Source organism: Esox lucius, chromosome 14 (assembly GCF_011004845.1).
Source record: "Esox lucius isolate fEsoLuc1 chromosome 14, fEsoLuc1.pri, whole genome shotgun sequence".
In the NCBI taxonomy this organism is placed as follows: Eukaryota; Metazoa; Chordata; class Actinopteri; order Esociformes; family Esocidae; genus Esox; species Esox lucius.
This window is the reverse complement of record NC_047582.1, coordinates 34,121,863-34,138,475: the sequence shown is the minus strand read 5'-3', so window position 1 is coordinate 34,138,475 and position 16,613 is coordinate 34,121,863. Positions and strand designations below refer to the sequence as shown.

Below are 16,613 nucleotides of genomic sequence, written 5' to 3'. Positions count from 1 at the left end.
GGGTTGGGGTCAGAGGTTAGCATGTTAAAAGGAGGCTGATGTCAGTGGGTGTAGTGATACACTGAATATGTTATGCAGTGTGTGGTTCTGAGCTTTGCTGTGTGGTTCTGTGCTGTGTGGTTCTGAAAGTTTAAATGTGATTCGATGCTGTGTGGTTCTGTAAGGCTCAGTGTGGTTCTGTGCTGTGTGGTTCTGTGTTGTGCGGTTCTGTGTTGAGCGGTTCTGTGCGGTACTCACCCAGCCCAGAGTTGTTCATGGCCTTGACAGACTTCTTGATCTTGTACAGAACACCCCGGTCCAGGTCCAGGACCTGGAGGGACAAGCAGAGGCACAGACATGTAAGGGACCAACAGACTGGGAACACTTCCTTAGTGATATCTTTCCCTCCAATGAATCTCTCTCTTTCTTTCTGTAAATGAACAGTATACCAGATGTAATATAAACCGTCGGGTAAAGAACCCTGAATGATGATTGACAAAAAGTCCTTTCTACTGTTCTAGCTCTAGCGGCATCTCAGGTTTTTTTTTGGTATATTGGCGAATACACCAATGATAAGTGCTTTATCCAGGCACTCCTCTTTATGTCGTGCCTAAGACCTGGCCACACCCCCTTCTGCCTTATTACTCAACTATTAGCTATGTTTAGTTACATAAGAATGTGAATAGATGAACGCATCTCTTTGCCCTCACACACACACACAAATACCCACTAACACATCAAAACCCACAGAGTTCCCATTTCCCAGCCCCATGTGACTGTGTGAATTCCCCGAGATTAGCGTAGTGACAAGGAGAACTGCCAGACAGCCTTGAGCCCCTCCCTTAATCATGTTTACACAGTGACAGCGCAGGCATGGCACGGCGCCAGCTGAGCCGCTGTCTGTCGGCTGAACCAAGGCATCGACGCTAGAGGAACAGACAGCCACGCAGCAGGGTTCCCTTATGGCTCCCTATTCCCACTGCTTTTGGGCCGGGCCGGGCCGGGCCGGGCCCATGCAGTAGTTAACACAGGGAGGGTGCCATTGAAGACACACCGGCTCTGATGTATGAAGCTTGTAGATCAGATGAGGTTGGAAAAACAAGGAAATAGTTTGCTGGGAAACCAGACGGGGGCACTGTGGATACCCGATGGGGGTGTAACGGCCAACATGAAATAACTATTGAAATACATTGGGCTAGATGAGCTGAGCTCATTCAATGGGTATGTTTATTGTTTAGTTGTATGTGCACAAAAAAACATATAACCACAGAAGAGGTCCTTTTATAAACCAGAAGAGAGATACACTCAGTCTCATTCTAGTGTGGTCCAGAACCTCTGCCCCCAGTGCCTCTACAGTGTGGTCCAGAACCTCTGCCCCCAGTGCCTCCACAGTTTGGTCCAGAACACTTGCCCCCAGTGCCTCCACAGTGTGTTCCAGAACCCCTGCCTCCAGTGGCTCTATAGTGTGTTCCAGAACCATTGCCTCCAGTGCCTCTACAGTGTGTTCCAAAAACCCTGCCCCCAGTGCCGCTACAGTGTGGTCCAGAACCTCTGCCCCCAGTGCCTCTACAGTGTGGTCCAGAACCTCTGCCCCCAGTGCCTCCACAGTTTGGTCCAGAACACTTGCCCCCAGTGCCTCCACAGTGTGTTCCAGAACCCCTGCCTCCAGTGGCTCTATAGTGTGTTCCAGAACCATTGCCTCCAGTGCCTCTACAGTGTGTTCCAAAAACCCTGCCCCCAGTGCCGCTACAGTGTGGTCCAGAACCTCTGCCCCCAGTGCCTCCACAGTTTGGTCCAGAACACTTGCCCCCAGTGCCTCCACAGTGTGTTCCAGAACCCCTGCCTCCAGTGGCTCTATAGTGTGTTCCAGAACCATTGCCTCCAGTGCCTCTACAGTGTGTTCCAAAAACCCTGCCCCCAGTGCCGCTACAGTGTGGTCCAGAACCTCTGCCCCCAGTGCCTCTATAGTGTGTTCCAGAACCCCTGCCTCCAGCGGCTCTACAGTGTGGTCCAGAACCCCTGAATAATGATGACTCTGTTTGTTGTGGAGATACTGAAAGGTGGTCATAAAGCTGTGCATGTAGCCCACAGGCATTGTGTTCCTAGTCAGCCAGGGAGAACTCTGAGTCACCGCACAGCTGCAGCGCAACCCACTGTCTGGAGAATAGAAATAGAGTGAATAGAACAGCCCTTGGGTGGGGAACTCCAGTTTTGTTCATTGTGTTTCTCTTGTTTCCCCAGCTGGTATAGCTGATGGGACCGCAGTTTTGGTTCAACAATACAAGGTTAAAGGTTAGGACAATGTAATTACATGTTGGATGTCTGTGTCTGTGTTGGGAATGTGACTGTTACAAGCTTTACTGCCATTCTGTTAAATTAGCCATTTTGAAATAACCTACAGCCAATTTAAAACTTGAATTCCTGATGTTTGCTTGGGTTCTCAATGCTATGCATCTAGAATTCATCAAGAAGGCTGGTCCCATATGTTTGTCTGTATTAAAATGCTTCTGCATGAAATTGTCATAATTTTGTTTTATTTATTTTGGCTATGTTGACAGCATATCGTTGTTTGCTCTGCCAGACATTTTCTTATACCACTGTCATTACAGGCAAACACCACACCTCTGATCATTTCCACTCTACATCATTGTCTTTAGAAACGATGGTGGACGTATCACTATGGTGGATACATCACTATGGTGGATACATCACTATGGTGGACGTATCACTATGGTGGATGTATCACTATGGTGGATACATCACTATGGTGGACGTATCACTATGGTGGATACATCACTATGGTGGACGTATCACTATGGTGGATACATCACTATGGTGGACGTATCACTATGGCGGATGTATCACTATGGTGGACACATTACTTTGGTGGACACATTACTATGGCAGATGTATCACTATGGTGGACACATTACTATGATGGATACATCACTATGGCGGATGTATCACTGTGGTGGACATATCACTATGGTGGATACATCACTATGGCAGATGTATCACTATGGTGGACACATCACTATGGCAGATGTATCACTGTGGTGGACATATCACTATGGTGGATACATCACTATGGCAGATGTATCACTATGGTGGACACATCACTATGGCGGATACATCACTATGGTGGACGTATCACTATGGTGGATGTATCACTATGGTGGATACATCACTATGGTGGACGTATCACTATGGTGGATACATCACTATGGTGGACGTATCACTATGGTGGATACATCACTATGGTGGACGTATCACTATGGCGGATGTATCACTATGGTGGATACATCACTATGGTGGACACATTACTATGGCAGATGTATCACTATGGTGGACACATTACTATGGCAGATGTATCACTTTGGTGGACACATCACTATGGCGGATGTATCACTATGGCGGATGTATCACTATGGCGGATGTATCACCATGGTGGATGTATCACTATGGTGGACGTATCACTATGATGGATGTATCACTATGGTGGATGTATCACTATGGTGGACACATCACTATGATGGATGCATTATTAGGCCTGCTCAGTAGGTCTTACTTTTCCCAAGTTTAGTTAAGTTGTGAAAATCACTTCAAGGAGGTCGACTTAAGTGACATTTTCTGAGACATTCCAAAGAAGACATTGATAATTTCCTTGTGAAAAACTTGCAGATATCGGTCGCTCAAGACGTCACTTTCCAAGGTGGCATGCTCCCCATTTTGATGGAGACAACTGAAGGTTTGCAAGTGTAAAAATGTGTGTCGGAACTGTGTCAAGTTTATGCGCGGTGCACATGCATATCACTACTTTTCCCCTCTATTGACGGCCACAATCCTGCGTGGTGCATCTCAAAACCACCAGTGTAAATTCAAACACTATGATTGTGCAAACCAAGATAAGTCTATTTAACATGTTATTCTCTCTCTCGTAAGGTAATGGTTAGGTGGCGTGTGAGTGAGTGTGTCTGTATGTGTGACCAATTACATGTTTTTTTTTTGGACACCATTAAACTACAAAAGAAAACACTTCCCCCAGCCCCCATGGTTGAGTGGACTGGCTGACAGGAACCCTTCCAACCAAGACAGGGAGGCCTGTGAGCAGGCAGACAAGCTGGGCAGGCAGGGACATGCTGGGACCACAGAGGCTGGAAGAGACAGAGCTTGCTGGGACAGGCCAGCGCTACTGCAGCCCCAGGGACTCTCCCAGAATCCTTGTAGACAGGCAGGCCGACGAGGTTGGAACTAGATCTTTGTTCTGATTACATGCTGGAAAAATACAGGAACTTTCCCAAATTAACCAGGACTTCCAGAAATCTTGCTTTGAGGATCTTCCTGTTGGCTTATTCCTTCAGGTGTATTCTGACTACCCTTGCCTCATATTCCTTCACGTGTATTCTGACCATCCTGGCCTCATATTCCTTCAGGTGTATTCTGACCATCCTGGCCTCATATTCCTTCAGGTGTATTCTGACCATCCTGGCCTCATATTCCTTCAGGTGTATTCTGACCATCCTGGCCTCATATTCCTTCAGGTGTATTCTGACCATCCTGGCCTCATATTCCTTCAGGTGTATTCTGACCATCCTGGCCTCATATTCCTTCAGGTGTATTCTGACCATCCTGGCCTCATATTCCTTCAGGTGTATTCTGACCATCCTGGCCTCATATTCCTTCAGGTGTATTCTGACCATCCTGGCCTCATATTCCTTCAGGTGTATTCTGACCATCCTGACCTCATATTCCTTCAGGTGTATTCTGACCATCCTGGCCTTATATTCCTTCAGGTGTATTCTGACCATCCTGGCCTCATATTCCTTCAGGTGTATTCTGACCATCCTGGCCTCATATTCCTTCAGGTGTATTCTGACCATCCTGGCCTCCTACTCTTCCTCCAGCTTCCACCAACAGGTTCATCATCTGTCCTCCCTGCTGAGTAATGGAAAGTACCATATCTCTGGATAAGATTGAAACTAATTCAAATGTAGATTCCAGGAATGCCTGTTCTATTCATTCAAATGATATGGGTGTTTTCCCTACCAACCACACAACGCCGGAAGACAATGACACTCAACACTGATCCCCCCCTATTCCCTAGAGGGTCCAATCAAAAGTAGCCAACCATGCGGGGAAAAGGGACCCATTCAGGACGCAGCGGCTCAGCCCGGGCCTGTGAAGCACACTCCTCCCTCCTAAAGTAACAGATAGCTGGAGTGTAACCATCTCCCTCCTGGAGAAACAGATAGCTGGAGTGTAACCTCCTCCCCCCTGGAGTAACAGATAGCTGGAGTGTAACCTCCTCCCTCCCAGAGTAACTGATAGCTGGTGTCACCTCCTCCCTCCCCAGTAGTAACAGATAGCTGGTGTCACCTCCTCCCTCCCGTAGTAACAGATAGCTGGAGTGTAACCTCCTCCCTCCCGTAGTAACAGATAGCTGGAGTGTCACCTCCTCCTTCCTGGAGTAACAGATAGCTGGAGTGTAACCTCCTCCCTCCTGGAGTAACAAATAGCTGGAGTGTCACCTCCTCCCTCCTGGAGTAACAGATAGCTGGAGTGTAACCTCCTCCCACCTGGAGTAACAGATAGCTGGAGTATAACCTCCTCCCTCCTGGAGTAACAGATAGCTGGTGTCACCTCCTCACTCCTGTAGTAACAGATAGCTGGTGTCCCCTCCTCACTCCCATAGTAACAGATAGCTGGAGTGTAACCTCCTCCCTCCTGGAGTAACAGATAGCTGGAGTGTAACCTCCTCCCTCCTGGAGTAACAGATAGCTGGAGTGTCACCTCCTCCCTCCTGGAGTAACAGCTGCACGCCTGTTATGTTCCTCTGTGTGGTACGTACTGTATGTATTTTAAAAAGACTTCCCTGCACTTAAAAGATTATTCAGAGAACCCAGATGGAGGATTCGTAGAATAAGGAAGGAATAAGCAGAAAATTCTGAATCCTTCACCAAGATGTGGAAAACCTAGGCATTATCTGGGAAGGTTATTCTCAGGTTGAGCGTCTATGTTTCGCCCAATGTCTCAGTTGAGACGGTACACAATGCATATCTCTTATCTCATGTTCACTTTCATCTGGTGTCTTACATAAAGAATTTCAGTTGTGAAACAGAGAAAGCCATTGCAATAAAACACTTCCTTGTTTTGACAGATTCAACAGAAAGGAAGACCACAGGTCTTCCCCTGCCTAGTCACATCAACCCAAGTGGCGTATTCATGGTACAAACTTAAGTAGATCTACTTAAGCAGATTTCATGTGTGTGCATCACAGTTTAGGTTAAGGTGTCAGGTTAGGTTAACATTAGGCATTCAGGATACTGAGTTTAAGGTTTGATCTAGGTTAAGGTTAGGTTATAGATAAAGGGTTAGAGTAAGTTTTACATTTAGGGTTAGGGGCTAGAAAGTAGGGAAACTAGTTTTTAAGGACACTCAGCCCTCACTATGATAGCAATTCTGGCTAGGGTTTGTGTATATGTGTGGCTTCCTAAATGTAACACACAAAGCAGCTCACAACACTGATGAGCCCCACATGTAACAATGACTGATTCACTCTGTCCAACAGCTAGTCTTGCATTGGTGGCACAGACACACGACTTCCTTATTGCCAGCCAGGCGTCTAGCAGGACCAATCAGGAGATGATCTCTGAAAGACAACCGACTCAGCAGCCAAGAATGCCATAGAACCAGGCCCAACGGTTGGAGTCTACCGTGAATGACAGTAGGCCGAATGACAACAGAGAACGAGGTTCGTTTAAAATGATCCACAGCCCCTGGAGGAGACACAACGGGACACTGACAGCCAATTCCATGTGATGTGATATGAACTGTGTATTTTAAAGGTGTGGTTCCACTCACGTTTAAATTGGGTTCAAGTGTGGTCCAGCCCATTGAAATGCCCACATGCGTTTTTTGAAGCGAAACTGTCTACTAGGCAAACAAGTAAGATGGCCTCCTTAAACTGTGGTAAAAGGCATGTTTTCATATGTCGCAAAGACTTTTAGCTTACAATACTTATTTTTAAAAAGACGCTGAACTTTTAAGTGCTGGTCTAGATTGCTAAATTAAATTGGGTTATCATAGAATCTATAGAGTATAGTATGTAAGCGTTTGTTTTTGGACACAAATGGGTAGTTCTGGTAAATTAACAGGGCGAGGTTCGGTACATCAATAGGATCAGAAAACAATGCTTCGATTTCACAGAGGAAGTATTTCGTTCGTTCCTCTTTAGTGTTCAGAAGATGCATCCCTATAATATTCGACAGAACTAACTCCACAAATAAGGGAAAGAAATAGGATAGGCTAGCTCTGCGCAAAAGCGGCTCGTGCGTAAAGGCGCACACATGAATATACAAGCAAACAGTTTGAAATTATACATATTACATATTATATCATTACGTATACTAAATTCCATCCTTCCCTCGATGGCCGGTGGCTGTACCTACCTCTTCTAATGCTGCCGCAGTGTTCCTACATTGGACCATTCGAGTGGTGAAATTTGAGGTTGTGGGCGCTTTGTAGTCCTCGTTAGTTTCAGCCACAAATGCCGTGACCGTGATCAACTCTGGCGGCGGCATTTTAGCAATCTTTAAATATATATAAAATAGGTTATTTCACTATCCTCAATAGAGGAACAAAATAGTCCGTTTCACACACACGCACACACACACACCAAGTGAAGTTGAAAGAAATTGGTACGATGTATAAATGTGTGCCCTAGAAGTTGTTAGGCTACTCCAAGTCTGCCATTACGGTATCCGTACCGACCCACATACAGTCAAATGTCCCTTTAAACGAACATATAGAAAGAACAATGCTCCATTATTCCACAGTCTGTTTTACGCCAGGCAATAACAACGTCATTAAATCCCCTCAACATGTCCTTGTGATTGATCCGAGTCTATCCCACCAGCTCCAGTTTCTACAACAACCTCCGAAACTGAGTGCTTACCCGGGAGCTTCCACCTGACCATGGAAATGGGCGGGATGAACAAGTGAATTGGCATGTTTGGGCAAATGAGAACAAAAACGAACTTACCTTTGCTCGGTTATGGTACATTCATAACGCTTGGGAACTCGGGCAGTAAGTCAAGTGACGTTCAGGTCATAAAGTCTGCACTTTGCCGCTTCCAAAACTCGGAAAACAACAAAGTTGAATCAAATCATACGTTTCAGGTTTTTGACTTGGAATTTCGTTTTTAATCAATGTTAAAACAAAACGAAGATTTCCCATTAGCCATGAAAGCAAAGTCGGTCTCAGAGATTTCCGTGTTGTTAGTTTCAATGTGCGACTATAGTTCGTGGAAGCGTCACTAGCAATGACATGTATGACGTTGAGGTGGGTACAGAGCTGGACATAACTTAGTGACTCCGGACTACTACAGCGACTTCGGGCGCACATGCAGCGCCATCTCGACAGTGTCCATTTGAAGTACTCCATTTTCTTCACAATAAATAAATTCGTCAGTGGAACAATTAAGCATTTTCACTTAAGTCTAGATCTGAATCCAAATATGGTATTGGTAAAACCAGTTTGTACACAATTATCCTCAAATGAAAGCTGGAAATCAGCACTTTTACATCAGCTTTTGTTTGAGACTGTGTACAAACTAGTTTCACCACTTAGAAAAGACCACACGGTTTATACATAGCCCAGCTTCAGGGCACCAAAAGTATTGGAAATCTGGAATTTGCCCAAGATGTTACACACAGAAAGATACGCATGACATTTTATACAAGTATGTTTATTCATTATGATGAATTGGACGTTTTTCTAGACAAGTAATAAAAAACAAGGATAAAAAAAAAAGACATTCATAAGACAAACAATGAAAGGAAAAATGATCAGACAGAGCATTCAGAGTCCAATGACAAAAAAGGAACAAAAAAGAACACTCAGAGTGTTGCCCCCAAGAGAACAAATCACACCCATCTTTGTACATTACATTTACATTAGTTCATTTAGAAGACACTCTGATCCAGAGTGAGTTACAGGAACAATAATGGTAAAGTGCCTTGCTCAAGATCACAAGAGATGTGTTTATTTCTAATGAGTGGCTGTCCCTGTCCACAATGAAAAGTCACATCAGCAGTGTACTGCAACCAAACAAGACTCTCTTCAGGTAACTAAAAAACACCTATAAAAAAATAAACCTAATGATTTAATGACCTACGTGTACTTTTTACAATCCTATCATACATTCCCTCATTGACTTGGTCATAACCCTTGGCATTGAACATCACAAAACAAGCACAAAGGCATTCGAAGTGGCAGGGTTAGAATGTGGAGTCTGTAACAGTCCAGAGACACGTTGCCCTCATCCAATAAAGGACAGTAATGCATTTTACCACTGGGAAAACTATCCACTCTGCACAGCATTCTGTGATGAAGAGGGCTCTGTGAAAACGATCCACTCTGTACAGCATTCTGTGATGAAGAGGGCCCTGCGAAAACGATCCACTCTGTACAGCATTCTGTGATGAAGAGGGCCCTGCGAAAACTATCCACTCTGTACAGCATTCTGTAACGAAGAGGGCCCTGCAGAAACTATCCACTCTGTACAGCATTCTGTGATGAAGAGGGCCCTGCAGAAACTATCCACTCTGTACAGCATTCTGTGACGAAGAGGGCCCTGCAGAAACTATCCACTCTGTACAGCATTCTGTGACGAAGAGGGCCCTGCAGAAACTATCCACTCTGTACAGCATTCTGTGACGAAGAGGGCCCTGCAGAAACTATCCACTCTGTACAGCATTCTGTGACGAAGAGGGCCCTGCAGAAACTATCCACTCTGTACAGCATTCTGTGACGAAGAGGGCCCTGCAGAAACTATCCACTCTGTACAGCATTCTGTGACGAAGAGGGCCCTGCAGAAACTATCCACTCTGTACAGCATTCTGTGACGAAGAGGGCCCTGTAGCAACTATCCACTCTGTACAGCATTCTGTGATGAAGAGGGCCCTTCGAAAACTATCCACTCTGTACAGCATTCTGTGATGAAGAGGGCCCTGTGAAGACGATCCACTCTGTACAGCATTCTGTGATGAAGAGGGCCCTGCAGAAACTATCCACTCTGTACAGCATTCTGTGACGAAGAGGGCCCTGCAGAAAGACACAAATTAACAATAGATTTGGAAAAGTTACATTTAGACTACACACCAAAATATTATGTACCTTATGGAAATGGACCGGCCAGGCGTTTTGGTATTTTTGTATAACTAACATGGCAAAGGAACCCAGATGTTTGATCTTCCCCAAATCATTTTATAGTTAACAGCGCCCTCTGCTGAATATTTCTTACAGCAAAGGATACCTCAATGCAGAAATGTTCTTGACACTAAGTCAAATCTAAGGCACCTATCCCCTGATTGTCCGGACAGAATGAAAAGCCCAGCTGTTGGTTTACCTGTGAGCTGCAGAAGCTTGGTGTGAATCCGGCTCTCCTCCAGTGGCAGAAATCCTGTCGTCTTTCCACCTCCCCCCGTGTCAAGTGGAGCCCCGTCCATCTCACACGTCAGCACTTTGATTGGTCCCCTGCCTCCCTTCAGGTGAATCTGGATGCTGTCCTGGAATAGAAAGAAGTTCAGGGTGATGTGTTCAGCCAATCAGCAAATGATCGTTTTAGAGGTCAGATGAAAATCAACACTACTGTTGTTTGCTCCTTGGGGTTTAAGGCCGGGTGTCTCTGTAAATCACTTTGTGACAACTGCTGTTGTAAAAAGGGCTTTATAAATACATTTGATTGATTGATTAGAAGTGCTGTGTTTGGTCCTCTTGTTGATTTAGATGTACACTGCCGTTGATTACGCCTGTCAACAAGGGCTTAGCCTCACTGTACCTCCTTGGGCGTGGGGACCTCCAGCTTGGTCTCCTCCAGGGCCTTGATGGCAATGACCCTCTGCTCCTGGAACACCCTGATGCCGCTGAGGTCGCTGTGGGTCACGTATGCTAACGTGAATGGGATGTTAAAGAGGACATCATGGAAGACTGTTTGTTGGCCAGGAATTCAGAGAGTGGCGATAAAAACACTACACCTTGACACATCTGGTCCAAACCAGAAGGTTTAGGAAATACTACACCTTGACACATCTGGTCCAAACCAGAAGGTTTAGGAAATACTACACCTTGACACATCTGGTCCAAACCAGAAGGTTTAGGAAATACTACACCTTGACACATCTGGTCCAAACCAGAAGGTTTAGGAAATACTACACCTTGACACATCTGGTCCAAACCAGAAGGTTTAGGAAATACTACACCTTGACACATCTGGTCCAAACCAGAAGGTTTAGGAAATACTACACCTTGACACATCTGGTCCAAACCAGAAGGTTTAGGAAATACTACACCTTGACACATCTGGTCCAAACCAGAAGGTTTAGGAAATACTACACCTTGACACATCTGGTCCAAACCAGAAGGTTTAGGAAATACTACACCTTGACACATCTGGTCCAAACCAGAAGGTTTAGGAAATACTACACCTTGACACATCTGGTCCAAACCAGAAGGTTTAGGAAATACTACACCTTGACACATCTGGTCCAAACCAGAAGGTTTAGGAAATACTACACCTTGACACATCTGGTCCAAACCAGAAGGTTTAGGAAATACTTTTGAATTCAAATAACTTTTGAATTTTTGAATCTACCTAATTTATAACAGAGGTGCTGGATGTCTCTTAGGAAACTACTGCAATTTCAAATAACATTCTGGCTATTTACAGTAAATAGAAATCTTTCTTGTTGATTTAGTGGCTAAATCTAACTGAAATTATCTAACTGATAATTTAACTGAAATTATTCTGCTACTCGTATAAAGCAGAATATAGCATGCATGGCCTCTTTTAGAATATAGCATGCATGGCCTCTTTTAGACACCATACACACATGTTTGCTGAGAAACCACAGACTGAGGCTGTCCAGAATATCTTGCATGTGTCTGAGCGACTCTGTATCTACAGTACTTCATCGGTCGTTGGGCAATTTGCATATTTACATTTCACACTGCGGAGCACTCATGTCCCGGGTAACTAACAGCAGCGAGCGCAGGCATTTGCGTGCGCAGCACTCCAAAAGGATATTCCATGTTGTCCAAGCTGTCTGTCATGTGGAAGAGCTGCTGGGCGCAGGTCTTGATGAGCTCATCCAGACTCTCCTCCACCGTCTTCAGGTTCTGCAGCTCTCGCTGGAGCCTCTGCTTTGGCCCCACGAAACTGCTGACAGGACACGGAGCTCTGGGGCGGGACAGCAAGTCGCCACTCATTAACAGAATACACACTAAACCCTGGCAACCGGGAAAAGGTCAGCCAGACACGTCAGTGTCAGGATACACATCGTGAATAAAACAAAGGAAAACATTTGTGTTTCTTAGTGGACAATTTCCTATCCAGCTTTGTTCCTGATAATCTTTTTTGGAGCGACTACATCGACACAAATTGACTTCTTCAAATTGTATTCCCATTTCCGTACATTAAAAGAAGAAGTTAGACAGTTTTCCATGTGGCCTAATTTGTCACTCCTGTGCTTGTAGATCATCCCCTGAACAGCAAAGACTCTATCCAGAGTGAGATTCTGATGTGATACAACTGTTTGATGGGGTTTTGGTGAGTTTATAACATACTTTAGTATATAATCATAACGCATTGTATTAAACTCCACCCTGTACTCAGGAGCACGTCAAGTCTCAACCAATGGGACTCCTCATGGACTTTACAGAATCTTACATTTGCCTTTTATAGTTTTTGTCAGTTACGCATAAATAAGAAGGCTCAGCATTTGTTGCTATATATGTTTCCTATATAGTGCAAAGTAACATGGCCTGTGTGGTCCCAGAGGTGTACGACCACAAAGTCCTGCCAGTCCCAGAGGTATACGACCACACAGTCCTGCCAGTCCCAGAGGTATACGACCACACAGTCCTGCCAGTCCCAGAGGTATACGACCACACAGTCCTGCCAGTCCCAGAGGTGTACGACCACACAGTCCTGCCAGTCCCAGAGGTATACGACCACACAGTCCTGCCAGTCCCAGAGGTATACGACCACACAGTCCTGCCAGTCCCAGAGGTATACGACCACACAGTCCTGCCAGTCCCAGAGGTATACGACCACACAGTCCTGCCAGTCCCAGAGGTATACGACCACACAGTCCTGCCAGTCCCAGAGGTATACGACCACACAGTCCTGCCAGTCCCAGAGGTGTACGACCACACAGTCCTGCCAGTCCCAGAGGTATACGACCACACAGTCCTGCCAGTCCCAGAGGTATACGACCACACAGTCCTGCCAGTCCCAGAGGTATACGACCACACAGTCCTGCCAGTCCCAGAGGTGTACGACCACACAGTCCTGCCAGTCCCAGAGGTGTACGACCACACAGTCCTGCCAGTCCCAGAGGTATACGACCACACAGTCCTGCCAGTCCCAGAGGTATACGACCACACAGTCCTGCCAGTCCCAGAGGTATATGACCACACAGTCCTGCCAGTCCCAGAGGTATACGACCACACAGTCCTGCCAGTCCCAGAGGTATACGACCACACAGTCCTGCCAGTCCCAGAGGTATACGACCACACAGTCCTGCCAGTCCCAGAGGTATACGACCACACAGTCCTGCCAGTCCCAGAGGTATACGACCACACAGTCCTGCCAGTCCCAGAGGTATACAACCACACAGTCCTGCCAGTCCCAGAGGTATACGACCACACAGTCCTGCCAGTCCCAGAGGTATACAACCACACAGTCCTGCCAGTCCCAGAGGTATACGACCACACAGTCCTGCCAGTCCCAGAGGTGTACGACCACACAGTCCTGCCAGTCCCAGAGGTATACGACCACACAGTCCTGCCAGTCCCAGAGGTATACGACCACACAGTCCTGCCAGTCCCAGAGGTATACGACCACACAGTCCTGCCAGTCCCAGAGGTATACGACCACACAGTCCTGCCAGTCCCAGAGGTATACGACCACACAGTCCTGCCAGTCCCAGAGGTATACGACCACACAGTCCTGCCAGTCCCAGAGGTATACAACCACACAGTCCTGCCAGTCCCAGAGGTATACGACCACACAGTCCTGCCAGTCCCAGAGGTATACGACCACACAGTCCTGCCAGTCCCAGAGGTATACGACCACACAGTCCTGCCAGTCCCAGAGGTATACAACCACACAGTCCTGCCAGTCCCAGAGGTATACGACCACACAGTCCTGCCAGTCCCAGAGGTATACAACCACACAGTCCTGCCAGTCCCAGAGGTATACAACCACACAGTCCTGCCAGTCCCAGAGGTATATGACCACACAGTCCTGTAGCTCAGAGAGGACACAGACTTTGATAAAAGCGTCCGTGAGATCAGCTGCATTAGCGTCCGGTTGAACACCCGTTATTTGGACAAATTACCGTTTTGTGGTCACAACGTCCGAAGGGGAGGAGACATTTGGCCCACAGGCAAAGATAAAGGCTGGATGTCTCCTTTTCCAGGTCATCATCCTTGTTCCATCTCTTATCTTAACATGCAGGCTTAAAACTTAATGAGGCATCTGATCCGACCAATGAGGCGATGACAGGTGTCTGGTACGACTTGGCACAAAGCACATGGTCGAAACAGATGCACAGAAGCATGATGGGAGCAGTGTGGGGACGGGCGTGCGTGTCGATGCTTACACACTAACGCAATAACAGATCCGGTGCCCTGTGTTCAGTGTACCACCAACCGGCATAGCCAGAAGAGGTCTGCCCGCCCCTCAGAGCCCGGCTCCTCCCTAGGTTTCTTCCTAATTTCAAACCCTACTGGGGAGTTGTCCCTAGCCAGTCCGCTATAATAGTCTGAGGGGTGCTTTTTTTGGGGGGGGGGGTGGTTCAGCCTGGAAAATAGCTTAATAAAACAAACATCACTCACATCCACTTGACCTTGCTGGCTGACTGTTTCTGGATCAGCTTGACTCCCTCCAGACAGTTGGTGATGTCGTAGACCCTGCGCTTGCGCGTGTTCAGGTTCTGCGCCGCGGTGTTGAGGTCCATGACACCATAAGGGGCGACGCGCATCAACCGTAGGAACTTCTTGGTGAGCAGAGCCAGGGACAGATCCCGGCGAACATGGGGTGCGCCAGGGTTCCTCACCGAAGGCGAACGTTCAGTGGAAGTACTCGCTGGAGCAGGAAAAAGGTGCAGGTACAATATTGCATTCAGGATAATCAGTATTTCACGGCCCTAAATTGCACCCTATTCCCTGAACCCTAACCCCATAGGCCACAATGGAATGTAGTGCACTAGATAGGGGGGACGTGCACGGTCAGTCATTTACAGGCTGACGTTGAATAATGTTCAGTGAGTGACTGAGCAACGGCGTCCGCCAGGCACCAGAACATGAGCTAAACGTTCCTTTTGTTGTTGCACTGAGACACACACACACGCACACACACACACACCACTCACACACACACACTCACCACTCACACCCGAAATACTGTTATCACCTCGTTCTCTTCATTGTAATTAATTGAGTATGTCTACTGATGCTTATTATTGTAGTGTTTTTTTAAATTCTAAATAGTGTGAACTTTTTTAACATTGTTGCGGTAAGGATGTTAGTGACATATTTCATGGTCAAGTCTCTTCACCAGCTGCATTCAGTTCAACTGATGAATATAATCAAATCTTCAGTATTGATCTCCCATACCTCTTGTCTTTTTCCTGGTGCCTTCAACGTGGTCATGAAAGCTGTTGTGAAGAGGGATAAAATGAATAACAACCATTTAAATAGGACTAGTACTTACAGATGTCAGTAGTTGAACATACAAAAGGGAAAATATGTCTCTCGTATCATTGCCATTTGTTGTGTGTTTCGTGCAGACTAGATTGCTGTAGTCTTACATAGTTGCAGTTGGTTTTGTCTGGCCCGGGGTTTCATTATATTCTTCTTCACCATTGTCATTCTGTATATAAAATAATACAATACACACGTTGTTATAAACGACAAAAAAACAACAACATGATAACAAAGCTTTCAGTCTAAGCAGTCCTGAGAGCCTCACGTGCGTAGCGCTATCATCATCTTCATCATCATCCTCATATTCAACGTTATCCACAAACTCCTCCTCATCAGAAGAGTCCTCGCCCCACGGACTGATCATACTCAGTGGCCCGTCAAGGTACGGAGGCATAATTGGTATGGCATCCTCGCTTATTCCTCGTGGTGTTATGTGGTCGGTCAGAAAGTGGTCTTCACATATGATGTGGTTCTCGGTTGAATCCTCCTTCGTCTCTCGCAGGGCGGCAAGCCACACTTTCACTCGAGCCTGATCAGACGGGAAATTGAAAAACCTCTTGGTTGGTAGATTCAGAAACGCTCCTTTATTGTTATCGGTTCGATTGGGACACCCCTGGACTACGCATTTCACCATGGCTACTGCCAGCTACATTCGAAAGTCTCGCTATTAATAAAATATCACGTTCGCTTGTTTGTTTATCTCACGTTCACATTCAAGGACAGGAAAAGATTGTTTTCAAAGCCGGAAGTTGGCGTCATGTGATGACGTTGAACCAATGAAAGTGTCAATAATGCAAAAGAAAGGCGGGATTTCGTCTTCCTCGTGGGGTTTTATGAGGTACGTGTAGTTTCCTTTATTGCT

General features: G+C 46.3%; 2 protein-coding genes across 2 annotated transcripts in view; both read right to left on the bottom strand.

Moving 5' to 3' along the window:
* asap2b (ArfGAP with SH3 domain, ankyrin repeat and PH domain 2b) overlaps window positions 1-8,296 on the bottom strand; it is a 30,442-nt gene extending 22,146 nt beyond the window's left edge. Inside the window, exons 1-3 of the mRNA XM_029124985.2 lie at window positions 8,021-8,296; window positions 7,428-7,568; window positions 238-310 (exon numbers count right to left, since the gene is read on the bottom strand). Coding sequence (XP_028980818.2) covers window positions 238-310; window positions 7,428-7,568; window positions 8,021-8,041 — 235 coding nt within the window. The 5' untranslated portion in view covers window positions 8,042-8,296. The remainder of the gene's footprint in view (window positions 1-237; window positions 311-7,427; window positions 7,569-8,020) is intronic.
* Window positions 8,297-8,724: 428 nt separating this feature from the next.
* On the bottom strand, window positions 8,725-16,531 carry si:ch211-195d17.2 (THAP and E2F_DD domain-containing protein). The gene is made up of 8 exons (XM_013137281.4): window positions 16,017-16,531; window positions 15,856-15,917; window positions 15,662-15,702; window positions 14,882-15,131; window positions 12,066-12,218; window positions 10,821-10,935; window positions 10,389-10,548; window positions 8,725-10,084 (listed from the first exon to the last, which is right to left on the bottom strand). Exons 1-8 carry the CDS (start codon window positions 16,383-16,385, stop codon window positions 10,047-10,049), a joined length of 1,188 nt encoding a protein of 395 aa, XP_012992735.2. The 5' UTR covers window positions 16,386-16,531; the 3' UTR covers window positions 8,725-10,046.
* Window positions 16,532-16,613: the final 82 nt, after the last annotated feature.

What these genes read in the sequence shown, in the direction of transcription:
- si:ch211-195d17.2 (XM_013137281.4), bottom strand. Translation starts at nt 16,385, where the DNA reads ATGGTGAAATGCGTAGTCCAGGGGTGTCCCAATCGAACCGATAACAAT. An exon ending in CACCAGGAAAAAGACAAGAG is followed by an intron (nt 15,132 to 15,661) that starts GTATGGGAGATC and finishes TTCCTGCTCCAG; the next exon opens with CGAGTACTTCCACTGAACGT. An exon ending in AGGTCCCCACGCCCAAGGAG is followed by an intron (nt 10,549 to 10,820) that starts GTACAGTGAGGC and finishes TTTCTATTCCAG; the next exon opens with GACAGCATCCAGATTCACCT.